This window comes from Caenorhabditis briggsae (genome assembly GCF_000004555.2).
Source record: "Caenorhabditis briggsae complete genome, chrII, whole genome shotgun sequence".
Lineage (NCBI taxonomy): Eukaryota > Metazoa > Nematoda > Chromadorea > Rhabditida > Rhabditidae > Caenorhabditis > Caenorhabditis briggsae.
In genome coordinates, this window is record NC_013486.2 from 6,687,856 (window position 1) to 6,708,094 (window position 20,239).

The 20,239-nt window shown below is 37.7% G+C and overlaps 5 protein-coding genes across 5 annotated transcripts in view; 2 read left to right on the plus strand and 3 right to left on the minus strand.

Annotated features, from left to right (window-relative positions):
* The window catches only part of CBG25550, a gene marked incomplete at both ends in the record, with an annotated part of 2,549 nt that extends 630 nt beyond the window's left edge, over nt 1-1,919 (minus strand). The window contains one exon of the mRNA XM_045242209.1: nt 1,789-1,919. Coding sequence (XP_045098089.1) covers nt 1,789-1,919 — 131 coding nt within the window. The remainder of the gene's footprint in view (nt 1-1,788) is intronic.
* The window catches only part of Cbr-tag-341, a gene marked incomplete at both ends in the record, with an annotated part of 13,416 nt that extends 6,039 nt beyond the window's left edge, over nt 1-7,377 (plus strand). Inside the window, 11 exons of the mRNA XM_002631385.1 lie at nt 2,282-2,362; nt 3,445-3,587; nt 4,137-4,273; nt 4,319-4,485; nt 4,533-4,691; nt 4,735-5,075; nt 5,126-5,535; nt 5,906-6,091; nt 6,132-6,214; nt 6,432-6,465; nt 7,187-7,377. Coding sequence (XP_002631431.1) covers nt 2,282-2,362; nt 3,445-3,587; nt 4,137-4,273; nt 4,319-4,485; nt 4,533-4,691; nt 4,735-5,075; nt 5,126-5,535; nt 5,906-6,091; nt 6,132-6,214; nt 6,432-6,465; nt 7,187-7,377 — 1,932 coding nt within the window. The remainder of the gene's footprint in view (nt 1-2,281; nt 2,363-3,444; nt 3,588-4,136; nt 4,274-4,318; nt 4,486-4,532; nt 4,692-4,734; nt 5,076-5,125; nt 5,536-5,905; nt 6,092-6,131; nt 6,215-6,431; nt 6,466-7,186) is intronic.
* An 816-nt stretch (nt 7,378-8,193) lies between these two features.
* CBG03287 lies at nt 8,194-8,875 on the minus strand (the record flags this gene model as incomplete). The annotated part of the gene is made up of 3 exons (XM_002631384.1): nt 8,194-8,360; nt 8,407-8,575; nt 8,621-8,875. The coding sequence occupies 3 exons, from the start codon at nt 8,873-8,875 to the stop codon at nt 8,194-8,196; spliced, it is 591 nt and encodes a 196-aa protein (XP_002631430.1).
* A 4,205-nt stretch (nt 8,876-13,080) lies between these two features.
* On the plus strand, nt 13,081-17,438 carry CBG03286 (the record flags this gene model as incomplete). Its single annotated transcript, XM_002631383.1, has 9 exons — nt 13,081-13,208; nt 13,453-13,575; nt 13,627-13,705; nt 13,991-14,182; nt 14,354-14,530; nt 16,779-16,870; nt 16,916-17,129; nt 17,177-17,285; nt 17,335-17,438. 9 exons carry the CDS (start codon nt 13,081-13,083, stop codon nt 17,436-17,438), a joined length of 1,218 nt encoding a protein of 405 aa, XP_002631429.1.
* Nucleotides 17,439-17,675: 237 nt separating this feature from the next.
* CBG03285 lies at nt 17,676-19,193 on the minus strand (the record flags this gene model as incomplete). The annotated part of the gene is made up of 5 exons (XM_045242210.1): nt 17,676-17,901; nt 18,346-18,436; nt 18,521-18,618; nt 18,690-18,806; nt 19,018-19,193. The coding sequence occupies 5 exons, from the start codon at nt 19,191-19,193 to the stop codon at nt 17,676-17,678; spliced, it is 708 nt and encodes a 235-aa protein (XP_045092076.1).
* Nucleotides 19,194-20,239: the final 1,046 nt, after the last annotated feature.

Here is a 20,239-nt window from a genome sequence, read left to right on the forward strand (position 1 = left end):
CGGCCCGGCTAGCCTGTCATCCCACAAGTTTTGAAAATTTCAAAAAACGAAAAAAATCACATATGGGGGGACCCTTATGTGATTTTTTCCGATCAAAAAATTTTTTTCGAGTTTTTTTGATAGTTTTTGATCAAAAAGACAAACAATCCAAAAAGCACAAAAAATATATAAAAAATTGTATTGAGAGCTCAAAATTCGGTTCAAAATGACAAAATTTTTGCTACCGGGCCTTCCGGGCCGGGTCCGGGTCTTGAAATTTTCCTCAGGCCCGGCCCGGGCTTTGGCGGGCCGGCCCGGAATTTTACAAGTATGGTTTATAAGCTTTTGTAGTGGCTTTTCAAAGAAAGAAATCAACACTTAAAAGTACAGATCAGAAATTTTTCAACTGAAACCAGAAAACTATGCCTATGTTAATAACTATTAAGTTCTCATGAATCTGATCACCTAACATAACCTGTAAGATAAATTCGAAAATCCAAATTTCAGAATTTTCTAGAACTTCAAAATATGAAAATTCATACATTTCTTTTCATAATTTTTTAATAGGATGCTCTAGAATTATCTAAAATGTTTTCGAATTTCAGAATATTTCAGGATTTTAGAATTATCTTGAATTTCAATATGTCTGAATTTCAGAATTTTTTGAACATTTTGACATATCAGAACGTGATGTAGCCGTAAGAATTGGGGCTTCATGACTTGTGAGATCTCTGAATTTCCAAGAAGGTCTTTTTTGATGAACAATTCATCTCTCATCTTTGAACAGTTTTCTGTTCCGTTTCGTCTGAAATTTTCATTTAAAAGATTTGTTTTTGTCTCCAAAAGTGCGAGTACATTTTCTTTGCTAGTAATGTACTGTTGAGCTATAGAAGACCCATCAGAGAACCCCAGAAGACATAAGAACATCAGTTCTATAAATTTAATCAACAAGAAAAAAACCTTCTAGTTCTGTGCTCCGATGTCTCATGCTTTCATACTTTTTCATTGTTGTTACGCAAGAAAAGAAGAAGAATAAGAAGACGACACGACAACAAAACGTGTCGCTTCTTCTTCTTTCTCTGTAGTTGTTCTCCACGTCTTCTGTTTTTTTATACTGGTTATGCTCCTTAAAATTCTTCATTCACACTTATATTTATAGAATCATCACATTCTTCTCTGTCTCGCCCTCTTTCCCTATTTCTACTTCTTTGTGTCTTCCTTCAGCTCCAATTTTTACTTCAAAAACTTCATCTCTGAAATCTTACTCTGTTCCGAAAAAATTCTTCTCCCTTTTGCTCATTCAGTTTTTTCGACCATTTTTTCGAAGGTGTCCGATTACATGCCCAACTTCCCGTTTTGGCTCCAGAATACGTGTTTATAGAGTGTGGAAAATCTGGATGCATCTGAGAATCAATTCGCAATGAATTGATATCCGATACTTGCCCTATCCATCTCTATCCCCTTCCGCCTCCTCCAGGTTTCATTTTTTTGACAGACATGAAATGTAATTTATGATGCACTTTGATGTCTCCAGACTACAGTAATCCTTTTGACGTCGATTCGAATTAAATCAACTGAAATTTCAAATGAAAGTCGAAATATCGACTTTCTGCAGTTCTAGATGTGTTTGTCATATTTTTTCCATTAAAATTGGATCCCGAAATCTTCGCGTTATTTCCAGAATGACGTAGTCTACCGTAATCCTTCGAATTCCATTTTTTGGAGTCAAGAAAGGATTTCATTAGAAAAAGTACATGCGTTGTCGTTTCGTCGTTTCAATCTTTTTTCTTTTTCTTTTTTATTTCGTACCTCACAACTCTTTGATGAGATTCGTCAATCCTCGTGATTGGAAAGAAGAAGGCAAATACTTTTTTGTGTTGGATTCTGACTCCTCCTGCTACCCTAAAAGTGTACATAACTAGATTTTCCATCTTTTCCATCTGATACCTTTTTTCTTCAAATAAGCTTCTTCAAGTGTATCCAATAAAAATCCTCATAAATCCCCCATATGATTTTCAGACTTTTCCTCTTCTCAACGACCTCATTTTCCGTAACCACATCGTTTATCTATCCACAAGTTTTTATTCTTTTTCTTCTTCTTCTTCTTCTTAATTTTTTTGTATTTTGTGTTTCCATCTCAAGTCACTTCCTTTTATCATCTGTTTGAATCCGTCTCCGAGAACGAGACCAGAAAAAAATAGAGAAGAAGAGAGAACCAACACAACACCTACTCGATAATATGTTTTCCCTTTGGGAATTCTTTTTTTTGGGACACACAATAATACTAGAATTTGTGTTGCAGGAGAGCGTGGTCGAACGGCTCCGCGAGCTCATATTCCAGTGTGAGCAGACGACCAAAGCGTGCACAGTTCATTATTTTACGGTGAGTTTATATTTTTTATTAGAAAGGCAGTTACCGTAAAGCTTGTATTAGAAGAGCTGGTCCTTCTATTGTTCAACGGTGCCTCCGAAGGGCCCTTCTATTACAAGGACCCTTCTATTTTTCCAGCCATTTTATTTTCGAAATTTAGAGAAATATCTAAAAATTCCTCGAAAAATGCCAAAATTTTTCGAGAGATTTTTCGAAACGAATACATGGCGGCCTAACTTTTGTAAGTTGGGGTTTCTAGGCCACCAGCTAATTTTGGCCTAGAAATGATCTAACACAGCCCTGTTATGTTTTCGTGGTGGCCTAGAAAACTCAACTTGCAAAATTGATGGAGGCCCTTCTATTTTTGCAAGACCCTCTCGAAGGGCCCCTCTATTAAAGGGACTCTTCTAATACAGGTTTTACGGTATGAGAGGACCTACATTTTAGAACAAATGTTTTACGGGTTTTTCTTCAGAACTTAGAATGTTGTTATGACTCAAGATTCCCTGGAAATAAAGCACGGGGGGAGATTTGATTATTTTGTTCTTCATGCCCTTTCAAAGAATTCTGAACCATATTTACAAATTTTCCATTTCTGACACACTGTTCAAAATTCCAATAAGTCCACACAATTACAACCCACTCGAATAAGATCCACCACCAAGAATATAATTTCTCTAACTGCTCCTTTCTGACCTTCTAAAAAGCCAAGAACAATTTAATTATCCACCTCCAAAAATATCCCCCGCATTTTTTTCTGCATCTCCTCGCCTAGAATAGAAAAAGAATTTGCATTTCATTTTTAATTCTACCCTTTCATTTGGAACTCTTTTCTTATTTCCGACTCCGAAAAAATTCCCCCTTTTCTGAATCATTGTGGTGGGTCACAAGTGATGAAGAAGTGAGGGGGCGAAATTTAATTAAATGCCCTCCTGACCCATCTCTTTCTATCTGGAATACACCCATCGATACACTTTATTCAGTAAATCTTACATTCTGATCGAGATAAAATGATTGAGTTGGTGAGCAATAAGAATTTGTTTTTGAACCATAAACACCAAATCATATTCCAGTTAATATCCTCATCGTTTCAGTCACTGGCGGCGCTTTGGGCGCGATTGCCAGGAGCATTTCACGAGTTGTCGAATGCGACAAGGGACTATCAGCCGGGGACCGAGTACATGGCATTCCTGCAAACTTTGCCCACGCGAGCTGCCAGTAGTAGCAGTCTTGTCAGGTGAGTGTTGATCAGAAAGATTAATTTTAGAATTGAGACAGAAAGCCTGTAATAGAAGGGCCCCCACACTCTCAAGTTTGAGCTAATTTTTCTTGGGTCCTGTGTAAGAACTGGCAAAATATTTTTGATATTGTGATAAATTTGTCAATAGACAGCTTTTTTATATCTTGCATAGAAACCGAGCTCAAAGTGAAAAGCAAGGGCGTCCTTCTATTACAGGTTTTACGGTAGTTGACTACTTTCCGATAAGCTGCAACCATAAACTGTCCCTATTTCAATATTTCTGTGTAAAGAGTTTTTCAGAAACTTGCGGTTCTACCGTAAACACTCTAATAGAGTGCCACCCACACTGCCATTTCTGAGTTCATATATTCCATGCAAAAGATATCAAAAAGTGGTCAACTGACAAAATATGTTTGATATTATGATAAACATTTTATCAGTTTCTCACATTTTGATATCTTTTACAGGGAAAGAGATATAGACGATTTCTATTAGAGTACTAGTAAAAATTATAATTGCGATATTTTTATTCAAAAAAATCTTCAGATCGGACCGTTCTATTGACGAAGGTGTAGCATCATGTGATGGATCGTCCTCTTTAACATCTCTCCGTAGAAATGCGATCAACCCAGACGACGAAGGGGCTCTTCCGGATACCAAACGACACAAGAAGACAAGCTATGGTAACGATCAAATTTCTTCTTCAAAATTAGAATATCTATTTCCAGCTGGCCGAACATTTGACAACCATGAGATCTCAACAGCTGCTCAATCGCATCACATTCAACGAACTGTACAGCCATCAAAATGCTCCGCTTGTGATACATTGTCCATCCTATACACAGTTCAGTGTATTGATTGTGGAGGACAATGGCATAAAGCTTGCTTTCCAAGAGTGAGTTTATTCGGGAATGAAGAACAAATCAATTAATGATTTTCTAGATCCAACAAGTATGTGGACAAGCTTCCAAACTGGTCGATCGCCGAACGTCAATTTTTGGAGTTCCGTTGAAAGGTCTTCTGGAACATCAGAACAGACATATCCCGTTGATTATCGAGAAGAGCATTGATCAGTTGCAGAGGAGAGGGTTGAGAGCTAAAGTGAGTTCAGAAAACTGTTCAAATTGAATGAAACGATTTATAGGGAATTTATCGAACGTGTGGAGTGAAATCGAAGATTGAAGAAATCTGCAACTCATTTGAAAGGAGTTCTTCTGATGAGGAGATCTGCCTGGAAAATGAGAATCCAATGAATCTGGCCTCAGTTGTGAAGTTGTATCTTCGAAAACTTCCCGAGCCTCTTCTCACTTATGAACTCTACGATGATTTTGTGAAACTAGGAACCGAATGTTGTTCTGCTCAAGCATCTGGATCAAATTGTGAAGAGGAGAAAGTGGAAAAATTGAGACAGCTCGTTAGAAAACTACCTGTTCACAATTACGAAACACTCAAATTTATCATGCTTCATTTAAATCGGGTTTCATGGTCTGTTCGAATTGATGTCCGGTTCATAAATCGTAAATTACAAATTTCAGGTTCCACGAAGTAAATCTAATGGGTGCCGCCAACTTGTCAACTGTAATAGCTCCTTCTTTAATCTGGATGTCTCCGAAACGAATCGATCACACGTCAGCCATCATGCATGCTCAATACACGAACAAAGCAATTGAAGTGATGATACGAAATTCATATTCGATATTTGGAATGGATCGACAAGCTGATTGGCAGAGTTTCTTCTCGCGATACAGTGTGGAAGAACCTCCAAAAGAGGAGGAGGATTGTGGAAATGAATCTGATATCGAGGATGATATTGAAGAAGATTTGGATGAACAGGAGAGGTCTGATGATGATGAGGATGAAGCGATTTTCCTTCCTTCAACACCAGATATTCTGAAGACAACGAGGAAACCTGTCGAGCAAACGACATCGCTTCCGAATCCCAAGTGTGAGGTTTTGAATATTTTGGAACGGGTGCCAGCACACAACATATTTTATGAAACATTAAAAGTTTCCTGTAATAGAAGCTCACCGAAACCGTCAACTTTGAGCTTAATTATCTTGGTTTCTATGCAAGATGTCAAAAATCTGTCAACTAATAAAAAGTTTGTGATCTTATGATAAATAATTTGTCACTTGACAACTTTTTGATAAATTCTACACAAACCGAGGTAAAATGGACTCAAAGTTGATGGTTTAGCTTCAATTAGAGGAAATACGGTAATTCGATTTGCAAAGCAGCTTCACAGCCAAAAAAACCAAACAATCGATTTATATATTACCTTCTTGATCTTTTGAATGTCATTTAAATTTCTGAGACCTATTAAATAATTCACTAATCTTATTATTTCTAGTACCCGTAGAAAGAGTATCAAGTGGTCGAAGATCAAACAACAACGAGCCGCCACCGACGGTTCAAAGAAGGACCACCGATGTGACAAGAAGAAGTGATATGGGTGATAAGAGGAAGAGTTACACCACTTCGATTGTCATTGCTCCCAGAGGTAAGCGTGTTTCTCTTGGGAATCTAATACCGAATTTCAGATGGATCGCCTGATCATGTTGATCAGATTCAGATTATTGAACGGGATGTATATGACAAAAGGTCATCATTGGAACAGGAGAAGGTATTTTTCATGATTCTAACCCATTCTATCCACTCTTTTTCGACTGAGTTGTTGACACATTCCAAAATACTAACAGCCTATTCCTGTGTACAAAAATTTGCATCTTTGTTGGTTTTTATTTGGGTGATCAGATTGAAAAAAAGAAGAAAGATGAATACAATTTTAATGATTTGAGAACTCTGGAAGGAAGATGCGTGGAAAATCTCCCTTACTCCAGGAGATGTTTGCGGAGGGATCGGTGGGAAGGACAAGTAAGAGGAGCAAAATATTCTGATAAGAATGCGAGAATGATAAGAACGCACAGTTTTCCTTCAATTCCTTTCCTCACTGATTTCTTTTTTCGAAATAGCGTTGGGAATTTGGGATATGGAACTTCTGGTTTTGGGGTTGCTTTTCGGATTTTTCGGGTTCCTTATCTCATGTTCCCTATGCTTTTCGTTGTTATCCTCACGCAGCATCAAACCGCTCCAAATTGAAAAAATGCATACAGAAAGCCAAAAATAATAACAAAAACAAATGCATGGCGTCGGTTTCTGAATTTCTTTTCTGCCGGTGGTTTTTCTTCTCAGTTGGTCAATTTGTCATTGACCACCAGTTTGTTCAGGTTGAATCAACGCGCCTTTGAGCAACCGATGCCTTCTTCCTGCATTCTACCTCCGCATGAAATCTCGAGTCGAGCATGATAATTCCAAATACACTCACAAAAAACAGATCTCCAACTACATCGATGAACAGGTTTGCTTACCCTTTTTTACACGCTTACCATTTTCTTTTTTTCATTTTGCCATGAGATTCCTTAGCTTCTTTTTGATACCCTTTTTAGTTCGGGCCCCAATCCATTTTTCAGTTTCCACCAAATTTTCCCTAACTAACTTTTTTGATTTACTTTTTCTTTTTTCCCAATGCTTCGATATATTAATCGAGAATATTCCTATTGTTTTCCTTTCAGCAAATAACCCAAATTCATTTCAGTGCTACTCTTTGGCGAACGAATGTGCACAGTCTACGGTGGTAACGCGGAAAATAAATCATCGGCCAAATCATCGATACCTTCAACGGCAATCGACCGCCGAAGAGGAATTCGACGTGGTGGACGTCGAGTCGAGCCGGAAAGGAATCAATCCGACGACGACGATGACAATTGTCTCACCAATGACACTTCCGCAGCCCACGCAGAATAGTATGATTGTGTTTGCTGACGAGTTCGAACTGTTTAGAGATCAACCTGTTTCTTATGTGTAAATATTTTAGAACAGAGAGAACATAAAGAGCCTTTTCAAATACATTTTTTTGTATTTAAACAATTATCTCACTGTTAATTAATTTATTTTGGAACTTTTACAAACAGAATAAGATATATGGGCTCAAAGTTGACGGCTTAGGTGGCCTCCTGTTAGAGGGAGTTGTCCATTCCAGGTTCTTTGGATTTTGTAGATTCAGTTCATCTTGTTTTCTCTGTTCCATTTGGTCTTTCCCTTTCCTATCATACTTTCTTTTCACCAAAAAATGTTATTTTCCCCAAAATTCTCGTTTGTTTCTCTTCTTTCTTGTTCATCAATCTCTGATCCTCAACATATCCCAAAATCCACAAAAAATCCCACTCCTTGTTTTCAGGACCACCATTTTTTCTCTCATTGACAGCTTTAAAAAGTTTTCCCGATTGAAATTCCCCAAAAAAAAACCATTTGAGCTTTTCATAGGCATCAATCCTTTCTCATCTCTTTCATTGTCTCTGGAAAAGAATTTCCCTGAATTCGACAAATTCTCAACACCCCATTCTTGAATTTCAATTGCGGGATTCGTCTGTAAATATTTCCTTTTTCTCTGTTTTCTCTTTTTCATCATTTCTCCAAATTTGATTTCTGTTTGAAATTTATCACAGTTTCCATGTGTGCAACAACAATAAATATTTGTTTATTCAATAGAAATTTAGAAATAAGAGAAGAATAAAAACTAATACAGAATTCAGAATATCATTTTTATACTTTGGTTACTGTAACATCTCCTACAAACTGTGCCTTATAGTTCATGGACATCTTCTGAAGGAATGTGCTTTGGACGATGTTCCAGTAGAATCTAGTTGCTCCAACATTGCTGACGGTGACTCTCATAGTTACATGGTATGGCGTGTAGGACAAAATAGCTCCTGAAATGCAATGAATAAAAGGAAAATTGAAACTTAATAGACTGACCCGTAGTAACTCCTGGTGCAGTTGCCACCAATGCTCCTCCTTCAACTTTTCCGTACAAACTTCCGGTTGGAGTAGTCGTTTGTGGATTCTCCACTTGAATCGGTTGGAAGTCATTAGCAATGGTTACTCCTTGTGTTTGAACGTTTGCAGCTACCAATGCTTCCAGCATCTGAAACAATCGCTGATTTTATATATTTTTCTCCCATGAACTTACCGCAGCAGTGAGCTCAGCATCCGCTCGGTTTTTGGCAGTGGAGGTGTCGTTGGATTGTCCCACAAAATACCAAATAGCTTGATTGGCAACAGAAGGTGTTGCTGGGAAGTAAGTCCATCCAACCGGAGGACTGATTTGCATTGAGAATACAGGATTGGCAATATATTCGGCATCAGTTGATGATCCACATGCAGAAGAGATATCCACTTGGAATGCCAAAACGACAAGAGGGACGAGTAGACAGAGCTTCAACATTTTGAGATGGGAATGGGGCAGAAAATATCGGGATCCATCTCCTTTTATATGGGTTATGCAATGTTTGATGAGGTTGTAACCGTATCGTACCCAGGAGTGTTTTGTTAGTTTTTATTTGGAACATTTCTCTGTTCAAGTAGAAACTGAATGGAAATTGTAAAACTGTACATATCCAAATGTTTGATTTCAAACATTATTTCTTTCGATTTCAGGCATCCCATAAAACTACCGTAGACTCTATTCATTTCGTTTGCATTTGCTCATTTACACATTCGCAAAGATAATATAATCAAAGAATCATTAATTCGCATGATCATCTGACTCACTTCATTTATTCAATTCTCTCTTTTGCTCTTCAATATATTTTCACTCTCTTCAACTCCACTTCCAATCAAAATTCATCGTCGATTGGGATGCCCCGGCTTTTCAAACAAAAGAAAACTTATTTCTCGTACGCACTGCCCGCGCTCCGTCCAAATGATGATAGAAGGAAGAGTAACATGAAAGTGAGAAACGGGGAAATTGAAGGGGAAAAAAGAGTCCCTTTTCTCTCTATAAAATGATAGTTCTCCGATCTGTGTAACACTCTATCTTTCCACTTTGTAACTTTTCCCAACTCCAACTGTTCCGATGGAGTTTTGGTGCTGATTTTGGTACAGCTTTGAGTTTTTTTACCTATTGCTCAGCAAATTTTTCGGCACGCTAGGGCATCGTGTACCGAGTGTCCTAGGAACACGTGCTTCTAGATTGCAGGTGTCGTGCCCCTACACACTCGGGCCCGATTAGTGACACCGGTGCCCCAAATAAAGGAACATGTACCGAAAATTTGCTGAGTTCTGAGTGAGCTTACAGTGTTGTCGGCAAAAGTGAAATGTCAATAACTGTCTCAGGTCTTCAGCATTAACATAACCTAACTTTTTGTATAACAAATTGTAATTCTCTTTCTGAACCGACTATTTCAATTGATTAGACAACAAGAATCCAAAATGGTTTTTATAAGACTCATTCTAACTCCTGCAATTTTTGGCTTCTCATTACAAATCCGTATCTTGAAATAAATACTCTCGTTTTCAAGTAACAATTTCTTCGAAAAAAAAATTTGACTAAGTTTAGTTCAAAATTCATGAAAATCTGCCAATTTCATCAAAATTTAGCAAGATTTTCATCGAAAAATAGAGTTTCAACAAATTTCTATTAAATTGTGGAGTTCCCGGAATAGTTTCCACTGAAAAAGTAGAGAAATTTTCTGATTTCAAACCACATTTTGAAGGGGAGTCCCTTATCGCAGAAAGCCCTTCTATTACATGGGGCCCTTTTATTTTTTCAAGCTCTCTCGGACGGCACTTCTATTAAAGGGGCCTTCAAATACAGGTTTAACGGTATACAGGCTCAAAGTTGACGGTTTGGGCGCATAGTTATTGTTTACGATAGTTGTCCTTATGATTCAATTTTCTAATCTGAGGACACAGAGTTAATTTTCCAGCAAACCAAATTTCAAATGGCTTGAAAAAAAATGATGCTGCTCAAATTTAAAGCTATACCCAAATCAGAAATATCGAAACATCTCTAATAGAATAGCAACCATCAGATTCAAGCTGAAACATCCTTGTATCTCCCTCGGGAATCTAGAAAAATTGGCTCAAAGATCAGGATACTATGGCACGGTCTCCCACACAAGAAATTCGAAGTTTAAATTTTTCATGGTAAAGCAAAACTATTTTCATAGTTCGAATTTATTTTGTGGGAGACCGTGTACGGAGATTTTTATTTATATTATTGTGTTACCGAAAGTTTAGCTATTCGAATTCAAGTCCTCCCTGAGTTCTGATTCGAACATTTGGTATTCAAGTCAGTTAAAATAAAAGATGTAAACTCTCAAATGACCGAGTTTTTACATAAAGTTTCAAAAACGAATTGTGCGCAGTAAATCAACTCGAATACCATTCTCATAGATCTGTTAAAGAATGTGGTGTATTCAAAGTCATTTTTGTGAGAAGTTCTAACCTCGTAGAAAGATTTCAGGTTTTGATTTGAAAAATAAATCAAGGTAGTATTGCTATGTTTCTATAACTGCCAGCATTTAACATTAAAACTCCAGAACCAGGTCAACTCATACCAAAAAAACGTGGTGTCTCCCGAATCAAGAAGTTATAAATAGAGATAGGGTCTTGTATCTTTTACTCTTTCTTTTTTTCTTCTCCTCCCTTTTCCTTCTCCTGATAGTCTTATTGGTGGTAGTAGAGAGAGAGCGTCGAGTTCGGCGGTCCGTTGTAACAGGTGAGTGACGCAAAGAGTGTCTCTTTTCTATTGCCTTCAAGAAATCACCACAATGTCGCAGATTTTGTGTGTCCCCTCTTGATTTCTGCGTATCTATATTTCTCAGGTGCATCATTTTCACTTTTCTACGATTTTCACACCAAAACCATGTACATTTAGAGTACTGTAACGTTCCGCTTTAAGGAACCCCTGAAAGAGTAAAAACCACATGAAGTAGTATTATCCTTAGGAATTCAAGTGACACACACAAACAGAGAAGCAGAGATATTTTTGTTTTGCAAACTTGTGTCATTCGATAGACACACACGGACCTTCAAAACTGAACTGACACTAGCGAAGGAGAGAGAACGAACAATTTGTTTCTCCAATACTAATTTGATTTGGAACCTTCATGTTTAAGATTTTAACTCGGATAATCAAGGTGATAAAAAAGGTATCCAGTTACCATCTTGGTGTGACTTGTACTCGTGATTCTAAGAAATCAGATATCCAGGAAACTCGAAAGTTCGAACCCTTTCTTCTCCATCCCTTACAAAATTCCTAAAGTAATTTTCTCTTCATTTTTCTCTGCATTTTTTTTCTTGATTCCTTTGTGCCAAAGGGACGAGAGAGTTCCGGCATCCGGATCTCGTTAATTTTCAATGACGCATAGTTTCTTCAAATAACAACTCGCGGCTTTTTTTTTGTTGAAAAATATGCAGTGAAAACCGTAAAAATGTTCATCTCTTTGAATGACAGATATACATTTTCAGATCCGAGTCCTCCTTTAAACATGCGCATATTTTACATTACCATTTCAGTCTCCTATTCTGCAAGATCATCGGTTATTTAGCTTTCCATTTTGTTTGTTTTTTTTGAGCCGGCAGAAGAACTCACTAAAAGTTTCCGGAGCACTTATCTTCATTGCTAAAAGGGTTTATCCTTTTATTCCTTTTTTTCTTTTTTTTTTCGTCTTCCTTTTTTTTAAATGCATTTTCATTTTGTTTTTCTCCCAAGTGCTCCAATGATCTTGTTTCCATGAAAATCCGCACTTCAAGTGTTCTTGCTGTTCAATTGTTGACGATGTTCCCATGGTAGGAAAATATTTGATGACGTCGGCTTTATTCAATAGAAGCAACATTTAATTTAGCTCGAAATTCTGCTTCTTTCTCGTTTCCTTTAAACTTCAATTTCAAAACAAAGTTTTCACCTTACTTGGATTACCGTAAACACTCTAATAGAAGGCCACAGACCCCAACAACTTTAAGCCCATGTGTCTTGATTCCTGATATTATGATATAAATTTTGTAAATAGGTCACTTTTTATATCTTTCATAGGAACCGAGATAATTGGGCTCAAAGTTGACGGTTTGGGTGGACTTCCATTAAAGTGTTTACGGTAGTTTATCTCTCTAATTATCTGTAATCCCTTAACTATTGACCTAAAATAGTCCACGTGTCATACTCGATCCATTGGACGACGTGACTTGTGTCCTGACCTTTCGCCGTTTCGTAGTCTCGCCTTGAGTTGCTCTCGAATCCGGGTGCTTTTCCCAGCCACAACAACTGACGCACTAATATATCAAAAAGTTTCGTTGAATGGAATCGGAATCAAATCTGCCTATACTCTCCCTCTCTCTCAGACTTCTTTTTTGTGTCAAAGGGACATCATCGATATGTTGTAGAAGTAACATTTTCCGTCTTCTTTGAACTTTTCCCTCGTACTTTTTTCTGGCAAATAATTCGGAGGGTACAAAACTTTTGAGGTCATTGTGGTACAAGGCAATTCAGGGGTACACAATACCAGCGAAAATTTAAACTTTGACCTCCCCGGTCCCCTCCAACTGTGGATTTTGTACCGCTAAATCACTTTGCACCCCTTTGCATCCCCGAATCATTGTACCCCCGAATTTTTTACCCCTTTTTTATTCATGATTAATTTTCAGTGAATGACAATCTCTTACTCGGATACGTTCCTCAAACTATTATTCCGATGGAAAGGTTCACTATGGAAAGCAATATGGAAACATCTACTTATTTTTCTTACCATGTACTATATCATCAATGCATACTACAGGTAAAGCGATCTCCATGGATCTAGAAAATCTGATTCTTGTCAAAACTTCTAATCCACTAGACCACCAGGGACCCAAAACTTTCAAAAACTCATTTTTCAAAAACTAAGCGCATCATAAATCAGGCAGTTAACCCTCCTAGACAACCCATTCCTCGTATTGGTGCAAACAAAATGACTCTTTTGATTTATTGCAGCTGTCCCAAAAAAAAAGGTCCCACCAAGTCGAAATTATTTTCTTTTTCAGGTTCGGGATGACAAAAGAACAGCAGAACGAATTTATAAAATATGTAATGTTAGTTGATGGATGGACCAAAGAAATTCCATTGACATTCTTATTAGGTTTTTATGTTGCAATGATTGTAAGGAGGTAATGGACTAGTTTTTAGAACGTTATAAATAACCGAAAAATTGGTTTCAGGTGGTGGGATTGCTGCCAGCTGATCAGTTGGCCGGATCACCTACTGTATAATGTTTCAGCTCTTATTCGAGGTCAAGATGTAAGTACGAAGAGCCCAAGGGTACATCAAAAAAAGAATACATTGGTTCAAAGGGTACATGGGATCTTGGGGTGCAGGGTGTTTTAGCGTAAGCCTTCAATTTCGATCAAAAAGTAAAATTATGTGTAAAAATTGTTTTGTTTTATTTTTCGTCACCCCACATGTACCACAAAATACATGGGTACCCTTGGAACCAATGAACCATAAGAATTTCCTTTTTCGATGTACCCTTAGATACTGGACCAGTACGAAGACTCTAAGAACCCCAATCGAGAAATTTTTCAGCCTGAAACTCGAATTATCCGCAAAACAATAGCTCGATATGCAATTCTAACATCTGTACTCGCATGGAGGAGTATATCACTTCGAGTGTTAGCTCGATATCCTACAGATGATCATCTAGTGGATTCTGGATTGATGACGAAGGAGGAAATGGTCATGTTCAAATCGATCTTAGTTCATGTTGATCCACATCAGGTAATTCAATTTGGAATTCTATCAGAAATTTCATTTTCTTTTGGCAAAATTTCAATTTCTTATGGAAGCTCATCCTCCTCACAAATGGAGTAAAATTAAGACAAAACTTCAAAGAAAAGTAACCTGAAAGTCGAAAACTGAACTTCCATCATTAAAAAAAAAAGTTTTCAGAAATGGTGGGTTCCTTTGAACTGGATTCAAACAATGATGGTTCGATGTTTCGAAAAAGGAACGCTGACGCATACGAACGAACTTCGAGTCCTCCTGGATGCACTGGAAAAGTATCGAAACGGTTTTTTTCAGTTGTTCATTTACGATTGGATTGCCATTCCGCTAGTGTATACACAGGTTATGTCAATGTTTGAATCGAAATCTAAATCTGAAAACAAAAAAAACTAGAACAGTTAAATGAGCAACTTGAACAGAGCTGTATTTAGATTGAGATAAAACTGAGAAAAACGTATTCTTAATTTCATGACGTCACTGCAAATGCTGACGAGAAAACTGGAAGAGTATCGACAGAGAATCGCCAGTGTGTTTCTTTACGATTGGATATGCATACCGCTCGTCTATTGCCAGGTGCGCAGGAACAGACAATCCAGAAAATCGTAGTCGTGCTGTGAAACAATAAATATATCTGAAAAAACGATATATTAGGTTGTCCGGAAAGTAATCGATATTTTTTTAACGAGCACTTTATCCATTCTCACCGATCGATTTTCGTTTTCTTTTTTATTTTAATAATGTTCAACTCATGTTCATTGAAAATTACCAGTTTGTTTCAAAAAATCTCAGTCCATGGTGGAGAGCATCGCCAACGAAACCCATGATTTTAAGGCTCTCTTATTTTCGAGTTTCTCAAATAAGAATCCGCTACCGCTGCTCATCGAAAAATATGGTCCATAGTTGGGATCAAGTCAATTTAGTATACTGCATGGAGATATTGGTTCAATAGCCTTCGGAACGGCAATTATTCACTTGAACGCAAACCAACCCATTTTCGAGTTTCGATGCCCATTTCCAGAAAGGGTTAGAAGCTGATCCGAGACTCACTGTTCCTGAAGTGCGTCCCACTCTCGGTCAACCTATTACAACTGTATTTCATCCGCTCGGAAGTTCCGGACACAGAGAAAAATATGATACAACTGGTGCCACACCATTTGAGTGATTCCCAGGTTGAAACTAGTTGTGACTTGAGTTGGTCTTTGCTCACTCGTAAGCGAAACTTCGATGGGATCTATTATCTTGTTTCAGGAAACGTTGAAGGGTGTCTGTAGGTTAAAGAAAACAGAAAGCGTCAATGGGTCATGGTTTGCCATACTCCAGAAATCAATCACAAAGGAGAAACTCGTGAAAAAAGGGAGATGTTGAGCGTTTGGTGGTATTGTCACGTGTGATCTATAGAGAACTTCCTCCCAATTGTGCGATCATAACTACGGACACATGCTGTTTCTAACTGCAAAAAGTATTCAATATGTATCGTGCTCTGCGTCCAGAAGGAGACACATTTGTTCTACTTCACGGTAATGCGCGCCTGCACATGACTTTGGCCACTCGCCAAAAAATGCAAGGTTTAGGTATCAAAATACTCGGTTATTCATTATATAGTCCAGATCTCACTCTAACAGAATTTTATTTACTCCGCTCGCTTTAGACGGGTTACAGGGTAAGCGCTTCGTTAGAAGATATATCGATGTTTTCTTCGTGCAGCATCCACCCGAGTTCTAGGCGAGAGGCTTCAAACATCTAGCAAATGTTAGCAGGATGTGATGGAACATGACGGAGAATATATTACTTATCGAAATATTTTGAACGTTGAATAAACTTCTTTTGAAACTATGTTCAAAAATATCGATTACATTCCGGAAAACCTAACTTTATCTCTCTAATTCTCTCTATTTTTTCTCTTTTTACTTCTCCTCTCTCCATTCACTTTCTGAGCACAACTCGTCTGTCTTCCCTTTTTGTACCTGGCATGAGATGTGCGGTGACGTGATAGCTGTAGATTAATTTACCGTAAATCCTGTATGAGAAGGGTCTTTTTAATAGAAGGGCATCTCTAATATACGAAAAAAAACCTGTAATACAAGGTCTCTTACAGTGTTAAGTTTTAGCTGATTTTTCTTGGCTCCTATGCAAGATATCAAAAAGTGGTCAACTGATTAAATGTTTGTGGCATTATGATAAAAATTTTGTCAATTGACAACTTCTTCATATCTTTAACAGGAATCGCGAAAAATTGGCTCAAAGTTACAAGTTACGGGACTCTTCTATTACTGGTTTCACGGTATGAGCCCTCCGAGAGGGTTCGGAAAAATAGAAAGACTTTCAAATTAAACACTTCCTTACGTTTTCAGTGAAAAAAATACGCTGAAACACTCTTTTTTGCTTGAAGAGAAGGCTATAATTGAAGGAACCCTCTAATAGAAGGGCCGGCCCTTCTAATACAGGCATTAAGGTATGTAGAAATAATGGAATGCAACTCTCAAAACAAGTTCGTCTCGAAGTTTTTGTCTATACAAAGTCCTCGCTCTCGAAAAACTATTTTTCAGTTATACCAACACCGGTCATCTAAAATTCAACTTGAAATTTCCAGGTCTCCACGATTTCTGTCTACGGTTATTTCCTGTTTGCACTTATCGGACGACAGTACCCAAGCAAGAATGAAAACGAAGAGATTGTGGATGTGTAAGCTTCTGACACTCATACTTTTTAAAAAAATTATTATTCCAGATACGTTCCAATATTCACAATTCTTCAGTTTTTATTCTATGTGGGATGGTTGAAAGTGGGAGAGGATCTCATGTTTCCATTCGGTGCTGATGACGAAGATTTTGAGTTCAACTATATTTTGGAGAGAAATTTAGAAGTTTCCATGTTGATTGTGGATGATTTACACAATCAAGTGCCGCCTGTCTATGTGGAAAGTTTGGATGACGAGATTCATGTTCGTTTTCCATTATGTCATATCATTCAATCTGCCTCATTTTTCAGCTACTACACACAAGTGCATCATCAAAATTATCAAATCATCCGCAACGACAACATCTTCGAAAACTGAAGTTCAACGTGGACGCGATGCAAGTGCAAGCAGTACCAGGAAGTGGGAAGATGAGGGATCTGATGCGATAACTGATTTTTTCGTGTTTTAGATCATCTAAACGAACGAGATGTTTCTGTGTCCACCACTTCGAAACTCTCATTTGCCGATTTAGAGAATCTAGCGAATGGACCCAAGAATTTACCAAAGTTTTGATTGATTTCGTTGACCTGATTAGTTGTTGAGTACAAGCTCTTTCATTTCATTGATCTCGACGTCTTCCTACTGGTTTGTTATTCACGTCTTCACTCATCTCATTCCTTTTTTTTTAAATTGACTTTTATAAAACAATAAAATACTATTGTTTAATTTTCCAGGACAACCAGAGAGATGTTTTATTAGAACAACAGTAATATGAATGGTCAAAAAAAAAAGAACAAAGATCAGAACTTATCATTTAGAAATAATAAATTCCTCACTCGTTTTACAGTATTGGTAACGAGAAGGTTCCGGGAATGAGCAAATTATAGTTTTCAGCTGGTTTTCAGCAGCTTGGGATCGTCTTCCGTTCACGAGGATCCAAGGGACCCAATCAAGTTCTGGAGCGACCTCTCGTTGTCTGTATCCATGTTGCATCATTAGTTTTGCTCCGAGTTGACTTTGAGCGCATCGGGTCATACTGTAAACACTTGCTTTTGAAATACCAGTCGTCATTTACTTATTAGTTAAGCTTCGGGAATTTTTCAATTGCAATTATACCGAAACATTTTCGGAAGATCTGAAGCTTATTTTTTCGTATTTCAGAAAAGCTAGACATTCGGAAAATCTTTTTTTTTGTTAAAATTCTAAAAAATATGCTGCAAATGCTTCAAAATTATCTTAAAATCAAGCTTCTAGTTCGTCTGGCAGCCGGGATAGAGACGTTTAAATTTTAGGAGAGACTCAGGCAGTTAGAGTGTTTTGTCGTCTGCGTCTCTCACCTCCAAAGCTACATATGACTGTATCTCGGCTTCTAGACGAGCTAGAAAATTGGTTCTTTTTGAGTTTTGCAAGATTTTTCTCTTTTTTTTTCTCTAGGTCCCAAACGTTCTTCCCCACTTCCTTGTAGATTGATAGAACCTACAAATTTTCATCGAGATCTGGTCTCGGCCGGAAATTCACAATGCAGTCGTCGATGGCAGAGGCAAATTGACTTTTTCCTTGCATACAGTTCACTAAAAAAGTTGATTCGATTATAGGGTTTCGAGTGGTTCTCGCTGATCGTCGAAACAGTTTTGATTTTTTGCTCAAGTACTCACCAATTGGAAGATAAAGTTGAGGGAATTCAAGAGCACTGATGACACAGGCCTGTAGCATATTTAATTGACATTCTGCGGGTCCGTGTTGGCAAGTACATCTAGAACAGAGATCACAAAAATTGAGAGAACCATCCCAAAGTACATAATTCTGCAAAACCAAGAAACCTACCTTACGACACCGTCTTTTCGTCTACATTCCGCCAATCCGAATGGGTGATAAGTGACATTGACAAGTGAGGATGCTTGCAAGGCTGTCCAAACGGGCATGATATGGTTCCGGAAGTATCTGTAAGATTGGATCTTGGTTTCTGATCGTTCTAATGTCCGAAAGCAGAGATGCTTAAAACGGAATTCGGAATTCCGAATTTTTCAAAATCGGAAAATTCCGAGATTCCGAAAATCCGAACGTTTCAAAATCGAAATTTTCGACATTCCGAAAAATTCCCAAAAGGTCATTCCGAACATCCATGATCCTGTAGGTTGTTTAAAAAGGTTACCTCGTTGTATCTGGACACAAACTTTCTCCAAAGAATTCGATATTGATTGGAGGAGTTTTAGCTCGAGCCGCTTGATCATTCATCATGGCTTTATAGATTTCCAGAAGATTTTGTCCCAGGGCAGTGGGAATAAAGACTAATGCAATGATCAGCTGAGTTGATAACCTTGGCATCATTTTGTTCTGTAAAATTTAAACAAAATCAGAAATTTTTCGGCAGGGTAGCGAGAGGTAGGAAAAGAAACAAAAACGGATATGAGTGGAAGGACGAGGTCAGTGACGGAAACTAGTGTTCAAGGAAAACGAAAAGAAAAGTGATAAGAAGATTCTATTGATCGGATGTCTGATACAGTCGGGAAATACCTGATAAGATATGCTATCTGAACCAGTCAACCCATTAAATAGTAAAGGGTTTTCTCTGGAACAAGAGGAGGAAGAAGAAAGGAAAGTAAATAAAGATAATAAAAGAAACCAAAACAAGAACATGTTTATCGAAGGCGACTTTGACACTTTTGTGGGCTTGAAATGATTCATTGGAAAATGAGTCGGATAGGAATGAATAGATATTGAGATCTTGGGGGAAATACAGAGGCATTCAAACTATATTTTATTGGAGACTCTAGGAGAGAACCTATAGAACAAACTAACTACTTTTGTTTGTATTTTTATAGGCTAACATGTTTACCTTTATGATTGGTTTTCTCTCTAGGACAAACTGGTAAAGATCAGGTTAGGACTGTGCATGGGCTACCTGTCAAACTTTGCTCTGAGCTTGTTTCTGACCTATAGACGTGGCACATACGTACAGCACAAAGAACATGAAAGAAGGTAAGTATGGTTACGTGCCGATTGGGAACAAGAGCTGTTCAGGTCTTTCCCAGCCATAAAAGATGAAATATATTGTGTGTGACTGGAAAAGAATCAAAAAAGGATGAAATACAAATCATTTTGTTGAAATTTCAGACTTTGAAGTTTTTCTTGACCAAAGCTCAGATTAGGGGGAATATTGTTTGCTGTCCAATAAGAATGCGTTCAAATTTTACCAGTACATTGCTCCACATGATGATATTCCAAAAATTTCAAAAAACTCGAAAATTGGTCATGATTGAAACTTTCCGATTGAACTTTGAGTCTCTTTTCTGATATTCTGAAATCCAGAGATTCTTAAATCCTGAGATTCTGGGATTCCGGAATCCTGAGATTCTGATATACTGAAATTCTAC